The sequence below is a fragment of the Panthera tigris genome, chromosome E1 (assembly GCF_018350195.1).
Source record: "Panthera tigris isolate Pti1 chromosome E1, P.tigris_Pti1_mat1.1, whole genome shotgun sequence".
NCBI lineage: Eukaryota > Metazoa > Chordata > Mammalia > Carnivora > Felidae > Panthera > Panthera tigris.
Genome location: NC_056673.1, coordinates 29,917,727 through 29,940,906, shown reverse-complemented (window position 1 = coordinate 29,940,906; position 23,180 = coordinate 29,917,727). Strand labels below are relative to the sequence as shown.

At 40.4% G+C, this 23,180-nt stretch overlaps 1 protein-coding gene and 1 long non-coding RNA gene across 4 annotated transcripts in view; one reads left to right on the top strand and one right to left on the bottom strand.

The window, feature by feature from the left end:
* Window positions 1–23,180, top strand: part of ANKFN1 (ankyrin repeat and fibronectin type III domain containing 1) — a 297,332-nt gene that overhangs the window by 242,567 nt on the left and 31,585 nt on the right. Inside the window, exons 11-17 of the mRNA XM_042966568.1 lie at window positions 145–244; window positions 554–686; window positions 1,150–1,266; window positions 8,732–8,947; window positions 18,255–18,421; window positions 21,094–21,244; window positions 22,803–22,971. Coding sequence (XP_042822502.1) covers window positions 145–244; window positions 554–686; window positions 1,150–1,266; window positions 8,732–8,947; window positions 18,255–18,421; window positions 21,094–21,244; window positions 22,803–22,971 — 1,053 coding nt within the window. The remainder of the gene's footprint in view (window positions 1–144; window positions 245–553; window positions 687–1,149; window positions 1,267–8,731; window positions 8,948–18,254; window positions 18,422–21,093; window positions 21,245–22,802; window positions 22,972–23,180) is intronic.
* On the bottom strand, window positions 7,821–20,438 carry LOC122233569. Of its 3 annotated transcripts, XR_006211189.1 has the most exons (5): window positions 18,318–18,377; window positions 17,752–17,891; window positions 16,744–16,929; window positions 8,330–8,451; window positions 7,821–7,881 (listed from the first exon to the last, which is right to left on the bottom strand). It is a non-coding gene; the product is annotated as an uncharacterized LOC122233569 (long non-coding RNA). The 3 variants fall into 3 exon arrangements; XR_006211187.1 differs by lacking the exons at window positions 7,821–7,881; window positions 18,318–18,377 and adding an exon at window positions 20,353–20,438 and having other exon boundaries at window positions 8,081–8,451; XR_006211188.1 differs by lacking the exon at window positions 7,821–7,881 and having other exon boundaries at window positions 8,081–8,451.

Below are 23,180 nucleotides of genomic sequence, written 5' to 3'. Positions count from 1 at the left end.
GAGTTGGATCCACATGAAACTGAGGATAAGCAACACTGAGGGGACAGGGGAGAGGAAGGCAGGACGGAGGGAAGAAGATACTGGGAGTGTTATTACTCTGCCAATGGAGTTTATACTCTTTTTTTTTTTTTTTCGGTGTTTCAGAAACTTCAAAATTACAAACCACAGGCCGCAAGCAGTCAGTCTCAAGGAGCCTGAAACACCTATTCCATTCCTCAAATAAGTTTGTGAAGACCTTAAAACGGTGGGTCCTATGCAGGTTTTCCAGGAAGTCTTAACTTCTCAGGAATCAGCTGGTTTGGGTTCTAAGTATAAACTCGGTAGAAACTTCCTTTTTGTTATGAAAAGTAGGAGATTCACTTTCTCCTGAGAATGTGGGCAAGATAGCAACTTCTGTGAGTACTAGTCTGTGACCATGTCATACCTAGCAAGACTGTGCTCATAGTTATATTAAATGATCTTTTATCACATGCAAAAATATATGTTTCCATGATTCAAGCTTGGTAGAGGAGACTCTTGAAGACAATTTTTTTATTTTGCTTTTTCTTTTTAGAGGACTCTACATAGCTGTTATATTTTATTACAAAGACAATATGTTAGTCACCAATGAAGATCAAATACCGATTGTTGAAATTGATGACTCTCACACCAGTTCCATTACACAGGATTTTCTGTGGTTCACAAAGGTATACTGAGTTCTGACTTCATTTTGCACCAATGTTTCTGTGCATAAATCTCTGAAAACTTTGTTGGGGAGTCTCCAGTGATCAAAGTATTGGGGTGGGAGGAAATTGTCTCAAAGGTCTTCTTTCTGCCCTGATATGCCCTGTGCCATAAAAAATGCCAAAGTAGCATCTACATTACATTTTCAAAGCAAAGAAGCTTGCATTCTGTCAGACTGTGTCTCCACTATTCTGAGTTATAGGATCATTTGGCAAAGACTAAATTGTGGATCTGACTATTTCATTAACATTCAGATCTTTTTCCAATTGGACAGAGATCAAAAAGTTGTTTTGCATGTATCTGAAAATGGACTGCAGAACAAACACCAGGGGTCAGGTTTCCTTTTCCCTGCTTTTTGCTTTGATGCCACAACCTAAATCATGTACTGGCTTGGATGATGATATGACCTCGTGACTTCTTTTGCAGCTGTCTTGTATGTGGGAAGATATAAGGTGGTTGAGGCAAAGCGTACCCATCTCCATGTCCTCATCCACAGTGCTGCAAGCTCGGCAGAAGATGCTCGCAGCAACAGCCCAGCTACAGGTGAGAGGCCAGGTTTCAACTCATATTGCAAGGAAATCTTAGAAAAACTCGACCAGTTCAGTTACCAGGCCCACCTGGAAAGGAAAAGGATGGGCTCCTTTCTCCTCCAGATCCCTAAGCATATGAAGGCTTCTGAGGCAGTCTGAGATGCACTCAGCTCATGTAGGGAATCTGTGCCTTTGGCAATTTTCTGGACGAGGGGCAAGGGTCTCTCCTGAAGAGTCTAGGAGTGACCCCCCTAAACAAGATGTGAGACTTGACTTCTGGGTTTGATATTAATCATTTCTCCTTTCTGGGCCCCAGTTTTATCACTTGCAAAATAAGAGGAGTTTGACTGGATCACCTGACAAACGCTTGCTGCTCTGTTAGTGCATAGAGATGGAAAAAGAGACCAAAAGATATTTTGAGGAGTTTCTTGGCTTGATCTTCTGTTAAAGCACAGGAATTTGCATACATTTTTGCTTACTTTAAAAAAAAAAAGAAGAAGAAAGAAAACTCTTAGAAGCTTAACTTTAATTCTGAATTTATTCATCCTTCCATATTATTAACCCAATCAGACCAGGTCCCCAAGCCCTGCAAGAATTATTTGTAGGCTACAGAGCCTCTCCTAGAAATTACACTGAATTTTAACCAAGGTCTTCTGGGATTTCCTTTCATTGTCTTCTGGTATTAGCTGAATTTGTGGTTCTTAGCTACATGGAATTGGAGTCTTTAAGAGATCACTGAGCCTTTAGCAGTGATCGGTATTTCCCTACAAAACTGTCAGTTACATAAACCCCAGAAATACACATAACAGGAATCTATGTAAGCTGTGTTTGGCCAGGCCATACTGGCCAAGGCATAAAAATAGGATCATAACAACAAAAAAATATTTCTGTGGCTCCACCCCCACCAGCAATTACAGGAACTTCATTTCTTGACCCACACAATACTAACAATTCAACCACCTGAAATAGTAATAATTACTGTGTTGCTATTATAATTCTGAAAGGCAACTCTTACTCTTTCTGTGCTATACTCCACTGCAGAGGCAGGTTATTATCTTGTGTGTTCAGCAGCCTCAGAGATTTTAGCAGTGTTCTCAACTTCAACACACTCTTAACTTCAAAATCTTCTTCAACCCAAGGGGAAGTTCTTGGAGCTGGGCCATGATGACTGTACCGAATTCAAAGCTCCCCCTCCTGGGGCACCTGAGTGGCTCAGTTGGTTAAGTGTCCGACTTCAGCTCAGGTCATGATCTCTCAGTTCGTGAGTTCAAGCTCACATCAGGCTCTGTGCTGACAGTGTGAAGCCTGGGGCCTGCTTCGGATTCTGTGTCTGTCTCTGCCCCACCCCCACTCACACCCTGTATCTCTCTCTCAAAAATAAATAAACATTAAAAAATAATAATAAAGACTTAAAAAAGAAAAAAACGTTTATTTTTGAGACAGAGAAAGACAGAGCATGAACAGGGGAGGGTCAGAGAGAGAGGGAGACACAGAATCCAAAACAGGCTCTAGGCTCTGAGCTGTCAGCACAGGGCCCGATGCAGGGCTCGAACTCACGGACCGCGAGATCATGACCTGACCCAAAGTTGGGTGCTTAACCAGCTGAGCCACCCAGGCGCCCCAAGACCTTTTTTAAAAAAAGCTCACCTTCCTTTCATCACTGACCAGCTTGAGTTAGAACAAGCCGCTGTACCTGAAACTGTTCTTTTCTTAGGATAAAGTTCATTCCCAGGAGTGTCCTTGGTATCAGTCAAGTTCTTTCTCAGGAGATTCAGACACCTCAATGGACTCTCTATTAACCCACCATATAGCCCAGACATGCTTGGATCACAGACTGAACAACTTTTCAAATAGGGTTCTTCATTCCTAGAACACATTCATCTGGTATCAGTAACATGAGAAGGGTATAGCTGTCATAGCCAATGCAGCTAGATGCTGAAGGGCTAGAGAGAAGCCATGATGACCAGTGTGCCCCTACTCAATTAGTCTCATTGAAATGGCTCTTGGATTTCCCTGGCCCCCCGATATATATATTTTATAATTCATCAACCCCCTTCTGATATAATTTCCTGTTTTGTCCAGCTTAGATTCCTTGGCCCATCCTAATTATTCCCTTGAAAATACTCTAAATTTCTGGCCACTGTCTCCCCCGTATTATTTATTTGGAAAAATCCAAGCCTGGATGAATCCAACAAGCCTACACTGGAGTACTTGCACATTGCTGCATAAAAGTCACCATAAAAGGGGGCTGACTGAGGGACGCCTGGGTGGCTCAGTCGGTTGAGCATCCGACTTCAGCTCAGGTCATGATCTCACGGTTTGTGAGTTTGAGCCCCGCGTCGGGCTCTGTGCTGACAGCTCAGAGCCTGGGGCCTGCTTCTGATGCTTTGTCTTCCTCTCTCTCTGCCCCTCACCCACTTGTGCGCTCTCTCTCTCAAAAATAAACATTTAAAAAATATTTTAATAAATTTAAAAAGGGGGGGCTGACTGGTTTTTTAATTAAATTCATGGCTGCAATTCTCACATATAACTAGTGATCATATTCTGTTTCTCTACTAATTTCACTTTCACCAACTATAAGGCAACTATTTAAAAACCTGCTTTCTCTTGCATCCCTATCCCTTCCCTGTAATCTCCATCCCCATATCAGGTGATGATTTCACTGTATAATTCATTAAGAAAAAAATAAATGGGAATTCTTTTCCTACCAGCAAGTTGAAAAGCCTCCTTGCATTAACCCCACTTTCTCTTTCATCCCTCCTATTACAAAAGTGCTGGTTGGATAAATAAATGTATTTGTCTCTCCAACCCCTGGACTCCAAAGATCACACTTGGGGGTATTCTATTTTACCAGAAAGAAAAGGGAAATCACAGAAACGTACCTCATGCCATAGTTACCACCTGAATAATTCACCAGCCCTGCATAGTGACCAGTAAATAGTACTCAGTAAATAGTTACCCTTTACAGCACCCATCAAAGGCCAGAAGGCCAGAGCACTGCTATACTGCTATGCATTCCCTTCTCTTCACATTTCTATTTGCCTGGTATTCAACTGGGGTCACTGTCATCTTTTTTATTTTTTCTTTTTGTAGGACCTATTGCCCAAACTCTTTGCTGATCTTTAGGATGAAAGTGTCTGAAAATAGTGAAATCACTTTTTATTTTTAGGCAGTGGGGAGGGAGTAACAAGGCAGAGAAACATTTCAGAAGAGGAAGAAAACTGAATGTGGGAAACTGCTACTTAATATTTTAGGTCTCTTTGCTAATCTAACATTTTTTACAATGTTATGAGGAAAGTAAAAAAGTGTGGGGCACCTGGGGGGCTAAACTGGTTAAGCGTCCGACTCTTACTCTCCATTCAGGTCATGGGTCTTGTGGTTCATGAATTCGAGCCCCATGTTGGGCTCTGCTCTAAGAGTGCGAAGCCTGCTTGGGATTCTCTCTCTGCCTCTCTCTCTCTCTGCCCCTTCCCTCTCTCTGCGCCTTCCCTGCTCACACTATCTCTCAAAAAAATAAATAGAAACTTTTAAAAAACAGCTTGATTGGCATCAGCCATACATAAATCCTGTGATCCTACCTCTGGTTTATTTCACTGTGCCGTCCTCCCCTTTCCAGCATCACAGCCACTGCCTGATTACTCCAGTTATATCAAAAGCCTCCAAAGCTATGCTCCAGCTTCCAGTGTTAATACTCTCCGATCCATCCTCCACACTTCTGCCAGGGTAGCCAATAAAAGATTCTGGCCTGACTCATACTCTTTCAAGAGTGGTTCAGACATTTTATCACGGCACACAAAGGCCTTCATTGCCATCTTCCCTTCCCTCCTATTTCCACAGCATACTGACATACCTTTATCTCAGGGCATACCAAACACTGTGCACCAGGTGCCTTGTGTTCCAATTTCTTCCCTATAGTGAAGTCCTTTAATACATAATAGGCAATAATCATGAAACAACAACTTTCATTTATTTCACAGAATACATGCCAGCCACTGTGATAAGTGCTTTACAAACTATATCTCATTTAATCTATACCACACCCTAATGAGAATGTAGTATATTTTTAAAGTTTATTTATTTAGTTGAGAGAGACAGAGACAGTGTGAGTTGGGGAGGAGCAGAGAGAGAGGGAGAGAGAGAGAATCAAGCAAGCTCCAGTTCAGAGTCCAACACGGGGCTCAAACTCACAAAACTGTGAGACCATGACCTGAGCCGAACCCAAGAATCGGACACTTAACCAACTGAGCCATGCAGGTGGCCCAAGAATGTAGTATTATTGATATTCATTTGACAGATGGTAAAACTGAGCCCTAGAAGGGTTAAATAACTTGCCTAAGGTTGCACTAATAGGAAGTAGCAGAGTCTGGATACAAATCCAGATCTGTATAACTCTAAAGCCTACATTCTTTCCAATACTTCATCATCTTATTATGTGTTCATTTACAAAAAGCAGGCAAAAAGTTTAAATAGAAGAAATTATCCACATTATAGTTTAAAAAGAAAAAGTAGTCTATTCTGTATCATTTGGAGCCTATTTAGGAGAAGGGGTCTTAGATTTTATTTGAAAGGAAGTAAAGTAATTAACTGATTAATATTACCTAAGCAGGAGGAAAGACAATTATCTGTCAGCATTTGGATTAAAAAAAAAAAAAAAAAAAAAAAAAAAAAGATGAGAAGACCTGTAAGTGGCCAAGACCCCACACTGTTTTTCCCACCCTTAGGAAAATGACAGAGTCCCCAAGAGGCAGAAGTTTACATTGCTCTTACATTGAGGGGTATCCAAACTACTTATCCTCAAAATACAGTAATCATCTGACACTATAGATTGGGTTACATTAAACTTTCTTCCTCCGTAGCCTTTAGAAATGAGTACTAGTGAGTAAAAGCCAGGTAACAACTTATGAATACCATGTCTTTTTCATTTTTCAAGGAGGGGGATAAAGCTTTCCCCATAATTTTACTCTCCTTTTCCAGGCCTTCGTATCTCTACTCTGGATTTCCTTCAACTTCCCATGTCACCCCAAGCTGAATAAAGTTCTCTAAATAGTATGCATCTGTCTAAGGCTTACTGATAGTCCTGTAATTTGTTCTGGTTATAACCTAGATGCATTCCTATGAGCCATCAGGTGGTTTTTATTCCTCGTTAACTTGTAGGAATCTCAGGGTTCCCAGATCTCCCAATCTTGACTGCATAGCATCAAAGGTATTAAGATGATTTGGTTTTCCTTTAGGTCCTAAAGAATCCCAAATTTGCCCTTGTGGAACACAGATTTATTTATTTTCACAAGGATATTCTGCTTTGAAATTGGGCTCTCCCCAGCTAGCCATCCAACCCAATTTGATGTCAATAAAGAATTTCAGAAAGACTTTTAGTGCTTTCTTATTCAAACTATTGGTCAGCATATCCAAAGCTGATGGTGAAACACTGGTGATAACTCTGCTTAAATGAAATAACTCCCTCAATCAATGAATCCCCACCAGCTATGGTCCAAAATAAACGATATTTTCCAATATCCTAATGATAAAATGTTAATTCATTCAACAAAGAGTTATCGAGCTATTACTATGTGGCAGGAACTGTGCAAGGAACCCAGAGACATACAAATGAAACAACCATTATTTCATGACATGTACGTCAATATGCAGGAAAGCAGGAAAGCTAGAGTCACGCTAAGACATAAGTTTGTATGGGAAGCAATAGGAGACAAAAGAAGGGATCGTAAATTCTGAGAGATTTGGGAAAGTTCTCCCAGAAAAAATAAAACCTTAGTGGAGTCTTGAAAATGAGTAAGTATAAGTCAGGGTGAGATTCCAATTAGAGGAGTAAAGAAAGCCCATACCCTAACTTGTATGAAGCTTGGGAGTTTGCAAAATACTTTGTCAGGCATTGTTTGACTTAATCCCCCAGACACTCCGTAAGGTAAGGATTAGCATAAGGGGTGACTCCTAATTTTAGATGATGAAACTCAGGGCCAAGAGGGTAAATAATTCTTCAGGAGTCTGAGAGTTAATGAACAGCAGGCTGCCCTGAAACCTAACACCCGTGTAACTGAAGGCTCAGCAGCAGTAGCTTGCTGGAGCCAACTTGTACTGGCTCAGGACAGCCAACTGTTAAAGATTCAGGAATTTTGAAAACCTATTGTCAAACTCTTGGAAGCTTTAAATTGGCCAGCATCAGTGGGAGCATTTACACCACAGAAATTGGCATATGCTATAAATCAGGACTTCTTTTTTGTGACAGCCAGTTTACTAGTTTATTTACCAGTATTACTTTGCAGCAAGCTGCCTATATATAAAACTGTAATACTACAGAGGACAGGATTGAAAGCCTTACCCAATTACTTCTCTATGATTTAGAAGCCAATAATTTGAAAGGAATAATCTGACTGACCAGGTTGTTTTAAAAATAATGATCCCACCAAATGAATTTTTATGTGTCAATAATTATTTATGAAATTGCTTACTTATATGCCCAGTTCTAATGAGGAAAAATAAAAGACATAAGACACAGTCTCTACCTGGAAGGATCATTCCAGTGTTTTCATATCTGTAGATATTGACCCGCTGGCTCATTCATTTTTAGGTCATCTGTGTCACTTTTATAAGTTCCAGTTCTACTTTGGCTCTCCTGCAAACAGGTCATCAGCATTTATCTGAGCTTGCAAATAACAGCTAGGAGCTCTGAGATCTTTTATTTATACTTTGGAAAAATCACAGATATTCAAAATAAAAGGATATTTTATCCTCCTCATCCAACATTCTAGGTTAGAAATCTTCAAACCCTGCATATTTTTAAAACTGTTTATTTTAGTAACATCTTCCTGGGTCCCTCCACATTTGATGCAGCATCTTTATTTTCCTACCTTTCTAAAAGTATTGTCTGCCTCAGGTGATCTAGCTTACAAACAATTTTAACGTAATTTTAAATACATAGAACCCCCTGAAATGCAGATAAGTCAAACCAGGCCAATCTCCCAATTAAAGTATCTTGAAAGGAATGTTCAGTCATTTGGAGACCTGTACAATGTACTACATTGTCAATTCACTTCTTCATTTTAAACAACCCCACTTCATACCAGCTTACTGTAGATCTCTTGAAAACTCCACAAGTGGCATACTTGAAATATCAGGCATTTTTCTTTAAAACATCTGGGATTCTCTTCAAGTGCTGGTAACTGAGGTCTATGTGCTGGTGTGTCTATGTGGGTAAGAGATATTTACAGATACTGAATTTGCTTAAAAAAACATCATTTTTGTACCTCTTGCTATAATCTTTGCAAGCTTATGGTGAAGAGATTTTCTTGGAGCTTCTGTTAAGTACATTTTCTATGGTGCCACATATTCCAGTTTTAAGTTTGCTTTAAAAAAAAAAACTTCTCAGAAACATCAGATAATTGATATTCAGTGTCTTTTGTTCCAATTATGTTGCTTTGTTTGCACAATATCATCCAAACTACAAGAAGTCTATTTGTTTCTAGAATTTACTTGGAACACACAACTTGGGAAGAGTTTACTATGAGCCCATTAAAGACCGGCATGGAAACATCCTCATAGTCACCATCAGAGAAGTGGAGACACTCTATTCATTTTTTAATGGCAAATGGATGCAAATCTCAAAACTACAAAGCCAGAGGAAGTCTTTGTCAACACCTGAGGAGCCTACAGCCTTAGATATTTTACTGATAACCATCCAGGTATGCAGTCTTTCAGTTTTCTAATACTGTATATTTAAAGTTCAAACACATTTATTGAGGGGTTAGTGAAATGTACTAAGACCCATTTACAAATGCAGTGATGGACTAGAGAGGGTCCAAAGGCATTTCACTGTTTGTATTCCACACACAGGAAAGGTTCAGAAGCTTATTTTTTATTTATCACTCTCCAGATACGTAATTGGCCACGCAATACAAGTGCAGTGAGCACCCTGAAAATGGCCCTGACCAATAAGCCAATGAGAAACATTGAGACAAATGTTTGAGTAGGGGTCTACAGGTAATATAATCAAAACATTAACACCTAAAGGGACTATAATAATAATACATTGCTAGACCGTGTGTGTGTGTGTGTGTGTGTGTATAAAACACTATGAACAAAAACACTCTTACACACACTTACTTGTGTGTTCCTTCTAATATTCCTCTGGGTCAGGCAGGCATGATTAAATCCATTTTAGGAATGAAATAACCGAGGCTCAAAGAGATTCTATGACATAACGACCACACAGAGAGGCAGGTCTAGTGAAGCTAATGTAGCCTCAGCATATTCAGCTCTTCACTTGCATTAGCCCCTATCCGCACCACCACACTCCTCAGGTGTTCTTACGTGAGCATGGGCTTCACGCTGTTTCCCTTCCCTCCTTCCTTCCTTTCCTTCCTTCCCTTCTTCCTTCCTGGCAGGGATCCTAACAACTTCATATCCACAGTTTTGTATTCTTCTCGTTAAAGAAGGCACGGAAAATTGTATTCGCTTTAGTCCCCACAAAACTTGGGTTTGCTCCTGGGCATACAGCTAGAAAGTGTCAGGACTGAAACTTAAACTCAGATCTTCTGGCTGGAATCAGGCTTCTTTCTGCTACATTCTGCCACATCCTGGGGCAGGAGTTAGGATTTTAGTCATGAGGGATTGGAGATCAAATAAAGGATGAAAGATTCACCTGAGAACTGAATAGCCACCAAAATGCAAAATTCAGGCAGCTCTGACCAAGACTCAGGCTGCATGGCATAACTGGGATACAAAGTACATCTTCTGCCCCTGAGTCCAGCACTCTCTCCACACCACCACACTCCTCAGGTGTTCTTACGTGAGCATGGGCTTCACGCTGTTTCCCTTCCCTCCTTCCTTCCTTTCCTTCCTTCCCTTCTTCCTTCCCTTTCCTTTCCTTTTTTAAACCCAGTCATGGGGATGAGTTTGATAGTACTCTCCAGTTAGGCAGACAAGCTGGCAGAAACACCTACCTTAAATTGAGGTCTGGCATATATCCACAAGACAGCCAGTCCAGAGTAATGGGAAAGAAAGGGCTCAGTCCCACATAAACAAGCCAAACCCAACCCTTGATGCCAGTAGCCGTTCATGATCACCCTAAAAAACTAAGCCACCAGCCCACTAACTTACTTTAGTTCCCCACTGAGGAGTGGTTGATAGAATAATCTCACCTCTCCATTCCTTGCACTAACCCAAACCAGAATGGAGTCCAGTGTAGCAAAGGTAAGCTAATTGGTCAAAGCCAATACCTCTGGCTTTGATTTTATGGAATTTGGGTTCATATGAAATTGATAGAGGGTGTGTGTGTGTGCATGCGTGTGTGTGTGTATGTGTGTGTGTGTGGGTGTGGGTGTGGGTGTGGGTGTGTATGTAGGAGGTGGGGGCAGGGAACATAGACACTATTCGTGGCTCCCCTCTTCACCCTTTATAAGCAAGTGCTAAAAGAAACATTTAAAAAAATCACAATAAATTGAGCTTTTACAGGGTGACTAATACACTAATCCCCTATAGGGATAAACTGGGGTCTGGGCTACCTTTGCTCCTAGAAACACAGCACAGGCCCCAGCATGATATAATACCTGGTTTCTCCTAGACTTATTACATTAAAAATGTGTTACAGGTGCAGAAAAATTCCAATCTGGCAAAAGGTTGTTAGAAAAGGAGACCAAAAATAGAGGCAAGATCAGGTTTCCACACAGATCCAAGTGGAAAATTTACCCCCGCTGACTGGCACATTTCTGCTTGATGTCATTCCCACCCACCCCCACTCTCCTCCTCCTCCTCCTACTTCTTCTCTCTCCCCTCCTTCCCAATCAGGTCTTACACTACAGAGGAAATAGGGGATAAAACTACTAGGGCTGGTATCCAGTCACTCCTGGACTTTAATTATGTCAGGAGTTGGCCCCAGCAACTCAACATGAAAGTAGTGACAAGTCTTGGTGTTTGCCCAAAGCAGGCGGGGTACTTCCCACAATTCTGGGCCACAAACCACTCTCTTTTCTCATGGTCAGTTGAGTGATGACCACTAGGCTTGGGGCTTCTTTCTGTTAGATCACAACACATATTGAGGCACCAGTTTGGAATATAGCACACCAGGGTGTGCTTCCTGACTCCACCTTGTCTAGTGATGTGACTAAGGCAAGATACTTCATTTCTGACCTCTTGTGTTTCCTCCCCTTCTTCCTTCAGCAAGAAACCCTACTTCATAGGGTTCCAAGGAAGATTAAATGAGTTAATATGTAAAGCATTAGAGAGTGGCACAAAGTGAGCACTCAATAAACGTTAGTGATTGTTATTATTTCTCTACTTGGAAAAATACAAACAATTCTAGGCCTCCTCGGGAGGTATCTAGGCCATCTCCTCCCATCCCTACCTTCCCATAAGACCCTGGTACTGGCTCAATCATCCGCTGGGGCATTGCACCACCACCTCTACCTTTCATAAGAACTAAGGAAAAGTTGTATAAAAACTGTATGGTCTGCAATGCGGTTTTCAAAACAGGTAAGGGCTTTAAGAAACTCTGGGTCTATAACTAATCTACTAATCCCTAGGGCCCCAGGGAAACTCCAGGGTCTAACCCTCTCAAATTCTTGACCCTCTCAAGTCCCAGACCTTCATTATGGGCCTTTCTCATATCTAGAAGAAAGAGAGAAATCCTTCACACACCTGTCTGGGAAGGATAAGAGAGTTACTGTGGACAAATTAGAGTCCCTCTGAGCAAACTAATTGGCAGTGAGAGTACTTCCAATAGGGAGGACCCTCTCAGTGCTGAGTTACCCAGACATTGATCTCCAGGGTCACCTTAATAACTGGAAACTTCACAGGTGAACTTTTCTTTGAAGCTTAATCTTTCACATTTGCACTACATTTTCAAGTTTATAACACTCTGTTACATCTATAATATCATTTGATCTTCATGAAAACCCAGTGAGATTGAGTGGGTAATTTCATTGTGTCTCATTCACAGATGAAGCTATGGATTTCAGGGAAATAATTCCTTAGGGTCATATTAGCAAAAAACCAGCATAGGAGAAACTAGGGCCCAAATCTTCTGACACCTGGTCAGGTACCTTTCCCATTTTCCCAAGCCACTTTACATGCCCTCCCCCTCCTTTTCTCTGTATCCTTCAAAAAAAAAAAAAAAAAAAAAAAAAAAAAGTGTCATCCTAGAGAGGATGTGCTAAAGTTTGCCTTCTGGCCCCTCCCAGCTCTGCTTTCCTTCTCCTTCTCCTTCGGCATTCCTGTCACCCTGTGTCTTCTCAAACCTGCAATACCCAGGACCTACTACTTCTTCTGCCCTTTTCTGTTGTTGTTTCTTTTTTCCAGTACATTCCTGCTCTTTCTACCCCCAAGCAGCCCCTAACATGGGGATCAAAAACTACAGGAATCAGGAAGATGAATGAAAATGAGCCAATTGAGCTGCACATGAGAAACAATTAGGTTCACACAAAAACTTGTTTATCAGTGTTCATAACAGAAAAAGAGTGGAAACAACCAAATGTAATGACTGATGAATGGATAACAAAAGTGATATCCATATAATGGAATATTATTCCACCATAAAAATGAGTGAAGTACTGATCCTTGCTGCAAAGTGGATGAACCTTGAGATCAAACATCATGCTAAGTGAAAGAAGCCAGACACAAAATGCCACATATTGTATGATTCCATTTATATGAAATGCCCAGAATATGCAAATCCACAAAGACAGAAAGTAGATGAGTGGTTCTAGGGGTAGAGGGAGGAGGGATGACAGCTAATGAATGCAAGTGATGGAGTGATGAAAATGTTCGGGAATTAGGTAGTGCTGAGAGCAGCACAAGCTTGTGAACATAGGAAAAAACACAGAATCTCGCACTTTAAAAGGATGAATCTCAATTTTAAAAAAAGGAGCAAGTGGAAGTAACAGAGACTACAATAATCTGGAGGGCCCTTGTGCCATGTAAAGAACAGCCCATTCAGCCACAGCCAACTGCAGTGGAAAAAAGTGGTCCCAATGTTGAATGTTTTCCCATTTTTAAAGAGAAGTTAAAAATCTAGAGTTTTGGATAAAATATCCTTATTTTTAAAAGTTAGGAAATAATTTAGAAAATTTAAATTCTTTGCAAACCCTATAATCTTGGGCCCACAAATACCTGGGCCACCATTTTCTGACCTTTGCTGTCCCTGGTCAATTCAGTTTCCATCCCCTGTGCAAAACTAAAGCCCTGTGGTTACTGGAAAAGCATGTCATTCCTCTAACAAACTCTTAGGACACCTGGTCAATGGAGGGCAGTTGGATATACCCTTCCTGGTCACTGAACCAGCACAGCATATTCTCTCCCTGAGGCCCAGCTCCACACTCCACTACCTCTGGGCCTCTCACTTCATATTTAATAAACATTTTTTCAGCACCAACTAGGTGCCAGGAACTCTTCTAGGTGCTATAGGAAAAACAAATGAATAAGTCAAGGTCCCTGCTCTCAAGGAGTTCAGTCAAGGGAGGGAGACAGACTTGTAAACAAATCAAGGTAATACAAGGCAGAATTAAACCAGAGCCTGATAGCAGTACAAACAGCGTACTATGGGAGCACAGACAAAGCAGCTATTAATTCTCCCTGGAAATATCAGGGAAGGCGTTGTAGAAGAGGTGACATTTGGCTAAGCCATGAAGGGTAAATTAAGTTCACCAGGTGGAGAAAAAAGAGAGAGAGAGAGGGTAGGGAGGAAGGAGGAGAGAAGGAGGGAGAAGAAGAGGAGGGAGAGAAAAAGAGAGGGAAGAAGCAAGGGGGAGAGAGAAGAAGGAAGGAGGAAGGAAGAACTCAAAGAGAGATTTAAATTAAATAGAGGGCATGGTAAAGAAATGAGGCTGAAGGTAGAAAAGGAGATCTAACCCTCCCTTGGGTCCACAATGGACCTCATACAACCTGATCATACAGAGTTAGAAAAACTTGCTACATGCCTTTCTCACACACTGACATTTGAGTTCCATGAAGGGAAGGATCACATCTTATTCATCCTGATGTCATTAATATTCTAGCATGATACCTGACACATAGTAGGTGCCCAATAAAAGTTGGTAGGATTAGTGAACTCATGAACCAACAAAGAACCAAAGAACAGCGATTAGGACATGTTGGAGAGAGGAGAAAGCAATCCCTTTCGGCTGGATATAAGACACACAAAAGGACTATAATGGAAGTAAAGGCTAGAAATACAAGTTAGAAGTAAAATCAGCTAATATACAAGCCCACAGCCATTTGATTTGGTTTAGAAAGCTTTCTAATTATGCAAATGGGACAATTTCTTTCTCTTCCCATACATTTCTCAAGCTCTAAAAACATTCTAATGAAGGATAAATGACTAGTAAAGGCAGGAAAACAGATGCTCAATAGTAGATGCTCAGTAATCATCTTTTAAAACAATGAATGAAAGAGTAAATTACACCACCTAAGAATGGTGGTAGTTTTTACATAACCACAGTATGTTCCTAGCTCTCATTCTATTTGTGGTTAGTGCTCACCCCCACATGTGTGTAAGAGAAAACTCTTCTTATACACATCCTATATTTGTACTTTTGGGTTTGGGTCTTTACAAGCACATTTTCTTATTAAGTTTCAACCCTAATTATTTTTCCAATGCATAGGCTCATTCAAAGCTTTATTACTATTTTCTTGAAACTCAAAACCATAACAAATTTGGGACCTGCAATTTTGATGCACACATTCTTCGTTTCTTGGTCTGGAACATCAATAAATAAGCTAAAGAGATGGGCCCTCAGGACCAGTCCCTACTGGGCCATCACTCAATATGTCTACCATTCCCACACCATCTCCATCCACAAATCTTCAACCTAGAGAGTCAGCTTATTAAAGTAATGTCAAGATTCTACTTTTCCCAGATTATCTAGTGAAACAGATTACTGGAGACTTCTCCCTGGTCTATGGATCCTGTTCTTTTGCTGTTAGAAATTAAAGTTGTCTGTATGATTTGCCCTTCACAAAACCACACGGACTCCTGTTTAGTGCCTCAGGATTTCCTGGGTGACTGCAAATTGATTATTTGATGGTTCTTTCTCATTTTCCCCAAAGATCAATAAGTTGGAGGTCTTTAATTACTGAGGTCATCTTGTGTTTCTCCCCCTTTCTATTTCAAAGACAGGCATATTTGCCCTTTTCTAGTCTTTGGGGACTTTTCTATTTCTCTGCCACTTCTCAAAAATAATGACCTGTGGGTTTATAGCTGGGCACATCTGCTTGTATAGCAAGTATCCCTAGGGTGCATATCATCAAATTCTACTGATCTGAATACTTCCATTTTTCCCTTCTCTCATTACCTTCTCTCACTCATTGCTGATTACCTGTTCGTTTCTCAAAATTTCACTTTGACTGAACTTCCTCCAGTCAACTACCTGTGATCTTTTCTAAAGAGATATGATAGAAGACATCAGAAAGTTCTGCCTAATCCATCTCTTGATATTAATAAAATCCCTTCTTTCTTGATCACAAAAATCCAATATTTTCTAGTCTTTTTTTTTTTTTTTTGCCAAATACCATAAAAGTTCCTTAGCCTTTGCTTTTCTGTACCTGCTAGTTATGCCTTCCTCCCAATTGTGACCATTCTTATTTTGTCCCTCTTCTGCTATTCTCCTATGTTCTGGCTTAGGGAACTGTCCTGACTTCCATGTGCTGTGTATCTATTATATACAGCAATAGCACTGAGTACTAAGGACACAAAGCAATAAAAAACATAGCCTTGCCATTAAATTCATAGTCTGGTTCAAGAAAAGAACATAAAAGAAGAAAAAATGTAAGTACTCCTTCCTCAGTATGCCTCCATTGCTTCTATTGTTAAACTGATTTCAGAATACTGTGATCATTTGTTTACTCATCTGTTTTTCTCAACCTCTTCAAAAGTAAAGATCACATGATGTTCCCCTGACACCCCACTGTCTCCTGCAGTGCCTGGAACTCAATAAGTTTGATAAAGGATGATACAGAGGAGATAATAACACAATAGTATAGGGGCGCCTAGGTGGCTCAGTCAGTTAAGCATCCGAATTTGGCTCAGGTCATGATCTCACAGTTTGTGAGTTTGAGCCCCGTGTCAGGCTCTATGCTAACAGCTCAGAGCCTGGAGCCTACTTTAGATTCTGTGTCTCCCTCTCTCTCTGCCCCTCCCCAACTCACGTTCTGTCTCTCTCCCTCTCAAAAATAAACAAACATTTAAAAAAAAATACACAATACTGTATGTTAGATGTTGCAGATGGTTAATTCTACGGAGGAGGGATTACTTCTTCAGAGTCTGCAGGTCAAAGAAGCCCTCTCTGTTCCGTATAGAATTCCGCACAAGTTTATATGCTTGGTTTTCTCTTCCTTTTAATATTCCCTGCATTTCATGGTAAGGTTGGTTCCTTCTTTTTACTCCCTTTGAAAAGAAAACTAAACTCTAGCCTATAGGAATTCTTCCCTGACTCACCACTCCTGTGTTTCAGTTTCCCCACTGCCCAAATGCTTAAAAAGGTCTTACCTACTGATACATATTTCTAATTGTTCATTATCCGAGTTCCTGCAGTTGTATAGGGAAGCAAAAGTCACAACCAAAATAGTTCACTGGAGAGTTGACCACATATAAAATAAGACTGCATTCAAACATCTTTCTGTGCTTAACCAGGCTCGTACTTGCTGTTGCACCAGAAACTTCAGTCTCTGCTGCCTGTGGAATAAAGTGATGTGAAAATACAATGCAAATTCAAGGCAAATCTATTACAAGGTGAATCTTAAAATCTTATAAAAGATGCAGAATTTCGTGAAGCTGATGAAGATGATGTGGAGATCTAATCAAATTACAGCCAAAGCTGTTGACAATTAAGAATCTAGCAGGGGTGGGCCAGTTAACAATTGAAGAACACAAAACAAAGGAACTTATGAGAATGACCTGAATATCCACATTTTTTAAATGCCAGGGGGAAAAATATGAAGACTTCAAATATTCTTGCAAAAATACCCTCTTCATTATCACACTGTGAAAGTCACATATGAGGAATAGCATTTCAGCTATCATACAATTTAGTCTAAAAAATAAAGCCAAAAAAAAAAAAAAAGAATCAATACTTGATTCTTCCTTCATCCTCATGAATTAATGAATAATTGTAACTACAACTTAAGTGATAATAATACAAGATAAATAAATCTGGGGCTATTGCTTTTTGTTTCATTTTTCAAGATAAAGAACCAACCAAATCTTTGTTTTTCTACTTACTATATAAAGTTTTGGTCCTATTTTAAATGGTGTCATTTAAAAGAGACTTTTCCTAGATACCAATTATTCTGAAATAATGAGGCTTCGGGTACTGCTTTGTCAGCTTCTACACTTGCAAATTTCTGTTTTCCTACTGCTAAACAACAAGCCCTGAGAGGACAGAAATTAGGAATTCTAGTTTTCTAGTTACCCGTTCCCAATCACAACCCACACACCTAGCCCAGCCCAGGAAATAAGGAAATAGCATGCAGGCAGGCTATATTAATGACTAATTACCTGACTTGGAGGATAATCCAAGGTAATCCTAAAGGTAAGATTGGCTGTACCACCAATATGTCCCCAATATCCACAGTGGTATCCAAGGCTTCTATCCTAATAACTTAGCTACAGCTCCTTTAATTTATGACATGGTGCACCTATGAAAGGAAAAGGTTTTGAGGTTGCCATTTCTTAAAATAAGTATATATATATATATATGTGTGTGTGTGTGTGTGTGTGTGTGTGTGTGTGTGTGTGTTTATTCTTGCAAGAGAGGGAGGGAGGGGGGGAGAGGGAGAGGGGAAGGGAGGGAGAGAGAGAGAGAGAGAGAGAGAGAGAATCTGAAACAGGCTTCCGGCCCTGAGCTCTCAGCACAGAGCCCGATGTGGGGCTCAAACTCATGAGCTGTGAGATCATGACCTGAGCCGAGGTCGGACGCTTAAGGAACTGAGCCACCCAGGTGCCCCTTGAGGTTGCCTTTTCAAGGTGTTTTATGTGTTGTTTTGTTTTTCACCCTACAGGATATTCTCTCTTATCACAAAAGGAGTCATCAGCGTCTCTCTCCTGGATTATATCTGGGTTACCTAAAGCTGTGTAGCTCTGTGGATCAGATCAAAGTCCTAGTTACCCAAAAGTTGCCCAACATTCTCTGCCACGTGAAGATCCGTGAAAACAATAACATTTCCAAGTAAGTTGTGAGGAGTCTGGGTTTTCCATTGATGAAACAATGGCTCAAATGATGGGTTTGATGTGTCAGGAGAAAACTGACCCAGTGTAGTTTCTGCAGTGAGATGTCCCCAGGTGCCAGCACACCGGGGCAGAAGCAGAGCTGTATTTTAACATTAGGATAAGGAGGGTTTGTGGTATTGGTTGGTGGAAGGAGTGACCCAATTGAAGGAGGGGCAAACTCCTTTCACTTTCCTCTCTATATTATTCATGGTGCAACCACTGACACTCAACTGGTTAATGAATAGATGCCCTTTTCTTGCAACATTTTTATTTCCAGTATCTTTTCTTCACAACTTAATAAGTCATTTTTTAAAAAAATATATATATCAATTGTGGAAATGGGTTCTGGTAGAGCAATTGATTTCCCTTTAAAGAATCCCCCTGCCCTCATTCTCCCCATCCCTGGCCCTCTGGCCTTAGGACTATGTATGTTTCCTGTACTCTTTATGGTTCTCTAAAGAAGAAAAGAAGTAACAAGGCCTGTGCTTCTGGAAACTGCTCTATGGTTTGGCATTATGGTGAATTACCCTGTTAGCTTTCGGAAAGTTGCCCAATCTTGGTAATCTGGCTCAGATTTACAACTAGCCCTCCAGCAGGCCTCTGAAAGTCTACTATAATGAACTGAATTGTGCCCAACCTAAAAAAAGAAAAAAAAAAAAAAAGTAAAGAATAGATAAGAAAACAACTCTCCAGGGATCCTTAGGCTTTAGAATACAAATTAGATGCCCAGATTCTAGTTATACCTATGGATTTGCTTAACCAAAAGAGATTCCTAACTTGGGTCATTTAAAATTTGGTCCATAAGGTGGCAAGAGCTTATTAACTATACTGTCTCATGATGTTTTTTAAATACTATTTGATGACAGTGAAGGAAATAATGATGACCTCTTCAAAAACTCACTAGCTGCCATATTCTCATCTTTCACTTATCAACCACACCTAGACTTTAAGTCTGCCATCTGGTGGTCACTTCTACAATCAACTTTGGTTATCTTATCAGTCCCTCCCAAGAGGTTACATGGCTCATTTGTGGGTTGACTCAGCAATGGTTACTTTCATCCATTTGCTAGATTTGTGTCTTAAAGGTTTAGACTCTATCTTTTCGTGGTTATACCAACTAATTTCTCCTTGACAAGGATCCAAGTTTAATTTTTACAAAAGATTCCAGTAGCCTTCACTCTTGCCAGTTCCATTTCTCTCATCCTTATAGACTAAACTGCTTAGTTAGTGGTAGATGTTTCATGGTATTCCTACTGGTAATTTATTCTCTAATTTTATTACAGATGCTATTTTAGCAATGTGCTCCTTTAGGTTTTGTGAATGTTTGTGCCAGTCAGAACCCCCTCATTTAGTTCAATATCAGTGATGGGAGAAAAGAAATTAACTCCCAAGCAGGTTCTCAAAGATTTCAATTATTTGTGGAGCCAACCGCACGCCCAGATTGAAGTAGGATTTAATTTTTATTTTGTTTCTCTTATTGGGACAATACGGTAGATTTTCCATAGTATTTTCCAGTGTGGGAATTGAAATGAAACAGAGATCTTGAAAACAGACACTTTTCCAAGAGGATAGTTGGTTAAAAGAGATTGTTTTCTGATGAAAAGCTCATGTCACAATCGATTTCATTTTCTGACACACAGATTGGAGCCCAGGCTGGTAAACCCACTGGGGAGAGCCCTCAGAGGGTTTTCACACGAGTGGGAACATATGTTAGCACCTCCTCTCTTTCCGTCCCCAGAGAGGAGGGCTTTCCTTTCCTCTCTGGCCTGCTCCTGAGTGCATACTGCTGCTCCCTGCAGAGTTAGAAAGAGGAGAAACTGGGCCAGATGAACGTGTTTAGAGACTTGTGCTGGAATACCTGTGGAAACAATGTTCCGAGGAGGCATTTACCTTGATCTTTTCAAGCTCCTCTTGAAGAGCGGCCTTTGGGGGACAAACCAGATGTGTTTTCTCCCACCATCATTCTTTTCCTTGCCCTTCTGCATGACATTTGGAAAAGTTCATTAGGAAGGATTACAGAGCACACAGAATAAAGACACAGATGACTAGTTTGAAAGGAGGATGGAAGCAGTGATGTGTGTCCCCTGGTTCCTTTTATTGGAATTGTCTGGTGTTCCTGTTTGTGATTCTCCTCAAGCTCTTGGAAGGGGAAAGAAACCAAAATAGTCCCCACGATTACAACAGGCCGGGGTTGAAATGTGCCATGTGGTTTGTTGGCTGAGTTGGACCAGAGTCCTGTGGTTACCCAACTGCTGAATTAACCAGCAGATGCCCCTGTGGTAAAATGCAGGGTCTTAGAACTCACAGAGGATCTTCAGGGAAAGAAAAATGAAGACAGTCAGGAAATTATTAGCAAATATTTCAAAGCTCCAATCTCAAAAACTGACTGATACAAATTAGACCTGCTGTTCTGAGGTATATGTGGTTTGATAGGTGAACTAAGCTTATATTAGAAAAAAAGCTCATTTTAAACTCCATTTGGGTGGCAAAAAGTTCAAATTTTATGAATTGTATTGAGTTTTAACCACCAAAAATTGGTTATCTGGGTTCTGGACATATACACTAAAAACGTTCTGAGCTGTGTTCTGAACTTTTGTTATATTTCTAATTTTAACTTGACTCAACATACAGAGAGGAGTGGGAATGGGTCCAAAAGCTTTCTGGCTCTGAATCTATGGAAAGTGTGGATCATACTTCTGACTGCCCCATGCAATTGTTCTTCTACGAGCTCCAGATGGCAGTGAAAGCTCTCCTTAAGCAGATCAATATACCTCTACACCAGGTACTAGTCTTTACCATTTTTATCTTCTTTTCATAGCTGATGGAAACTGCATTGTGGTATAAAACTAAGAGGTTAAAAAAAAAAACTGATATGTTTGTTTTCATTGATTTAAATACCACTTTGCACATGTTGCACACTTTGATGCCTACAAATGGACACACACTGTACTTCTGCCCCTTTTCTGTATCTCCTCCATATTGACCTCTTCCAAGGCTCTGGACCCAGCATTATTGTGGTCTGGCCAAGCAAGGAAAAATCACTGGCTAGCCCACCTTGAAAAGACACCAAGTCTCAGCTTCAGGATAGCACAAGTCAAGGAGAACATGTAAATAAGTGCATAGTTAGATGTATAAATGATTTGTCTAAGAACATCAGACTAGTGGTAGTATAATCTAATAGCAATGGCAAGGGTATGCCATGCTGTCTTTTCACAAACAGAAAATGTACCGTCAAAATTATTGTCGTATTCAAATTGAAATGTGCAAATCTAACCTTCACTAATAAGCAACTTCAAGAAAAAACTGTTGGCACAGAAGAGAATAGTAAAAGTTTATTAGGCTCTGTCTAGTAAGTTAACATGATGTAGCATTAGGTTGAATTCTTTTCTCTTTTTTTTCTTTTTGGCCTAGGTTCACCATCTCCCCCTACCCAGTGCGCGCGCGCGCGCGCGCTCGCGCGCGCGCACACACACACACACACACACACATCAACCATGTTTAGCCTATAAAATAGGAAGACCATCATAGGAGTGACCGGCTCTCTTAAATAACAGAGCAACAACCCAGACTTGGCCTCCGACCCATGGACACAGGGACATAGATTAGAGACTCCAAGTGTTCTTCTATTGGGGTACTGCTCTGATTATAAGTCAGTACTGCAAGGTTAGTTCAAAATAGCGAACATGATGAAGAATAAATTGCACAAGATGCTATAAAGGCACTAGGGGAGCAACTGGATTATTCCAGGGGTGGCCGTGTACTCAGGAGGGGAAAAAAAAAAAATACCAGCTCTACTTGTGACAGTAGATACTATTAAAGGGTTTCTTGAGCTTAGCAGGTTCGAAGCAGCTCATATTTCATTGGTGACTCTTGGGCTACATACACATGTTGGGAGAGGGCTGCCTAACTGCCTAAGAGTGCACACAACATTTTTTTTTTTTTTTTTGGATACTTGTAAAATTTTTTCAGCCCTTGGCCAGAAACTACATTTTTCCCCCTTAACCAACTTAAATTGAAACTAGTAGATTTTTAATTCAATCCATTTTTGTTGCTTCATGTAATTATATTCATCATTTTGAAAAGCCCACAGAATGCAATCATTTTCTGCTTTTATAAGAAGCATAAATGTTGTTTTCAGAGTTTATGTGGAACATTACTGCCTTAAATCTTGATTTTATATAGCATTATTAAATGGGCTGAACCCTAATATTTATGTTGTATAAAAATTCCAAGCTTGAAGTCGTGTAATTTTGTTAGATGTTTTATGCCAGTTTGGTGTTGTTTATGTAAGTGCCATGTTGTAACTCTCCTATTTTTCCTCTACGCGTGTCCCTCTGCAGGCAAGGAACTTCCGCCTCTACACACAGGAGGTGTTGGAAATGGGTCACAATGTGTCCTTTCTTCTCCTGCTCCCTGCCTCAGACGACGTCTGTACAGCCCCAGGACAGAATAATCCTTACACCCCACACTCAGGGTTTCTTAACCTCCCTCTTCAGATGTTTGAACTTGGTATAGTAGCTTGTTTCACCTAGAAATATTAACCCAGCCTCCTTATAATAAAATCACAAAGTTATATCTGTTCCCCTTGTCCCAGTGGAGGGTCAATAAATCACATGATGGCTTTGGCAACAACCCTTCCTAGAACTGTGTACAAGTCTGAGAGAGAGCAAAGCTCCAAGACTATGTGCCGGAGCAATAATTATTGAAACCTAGGTAAG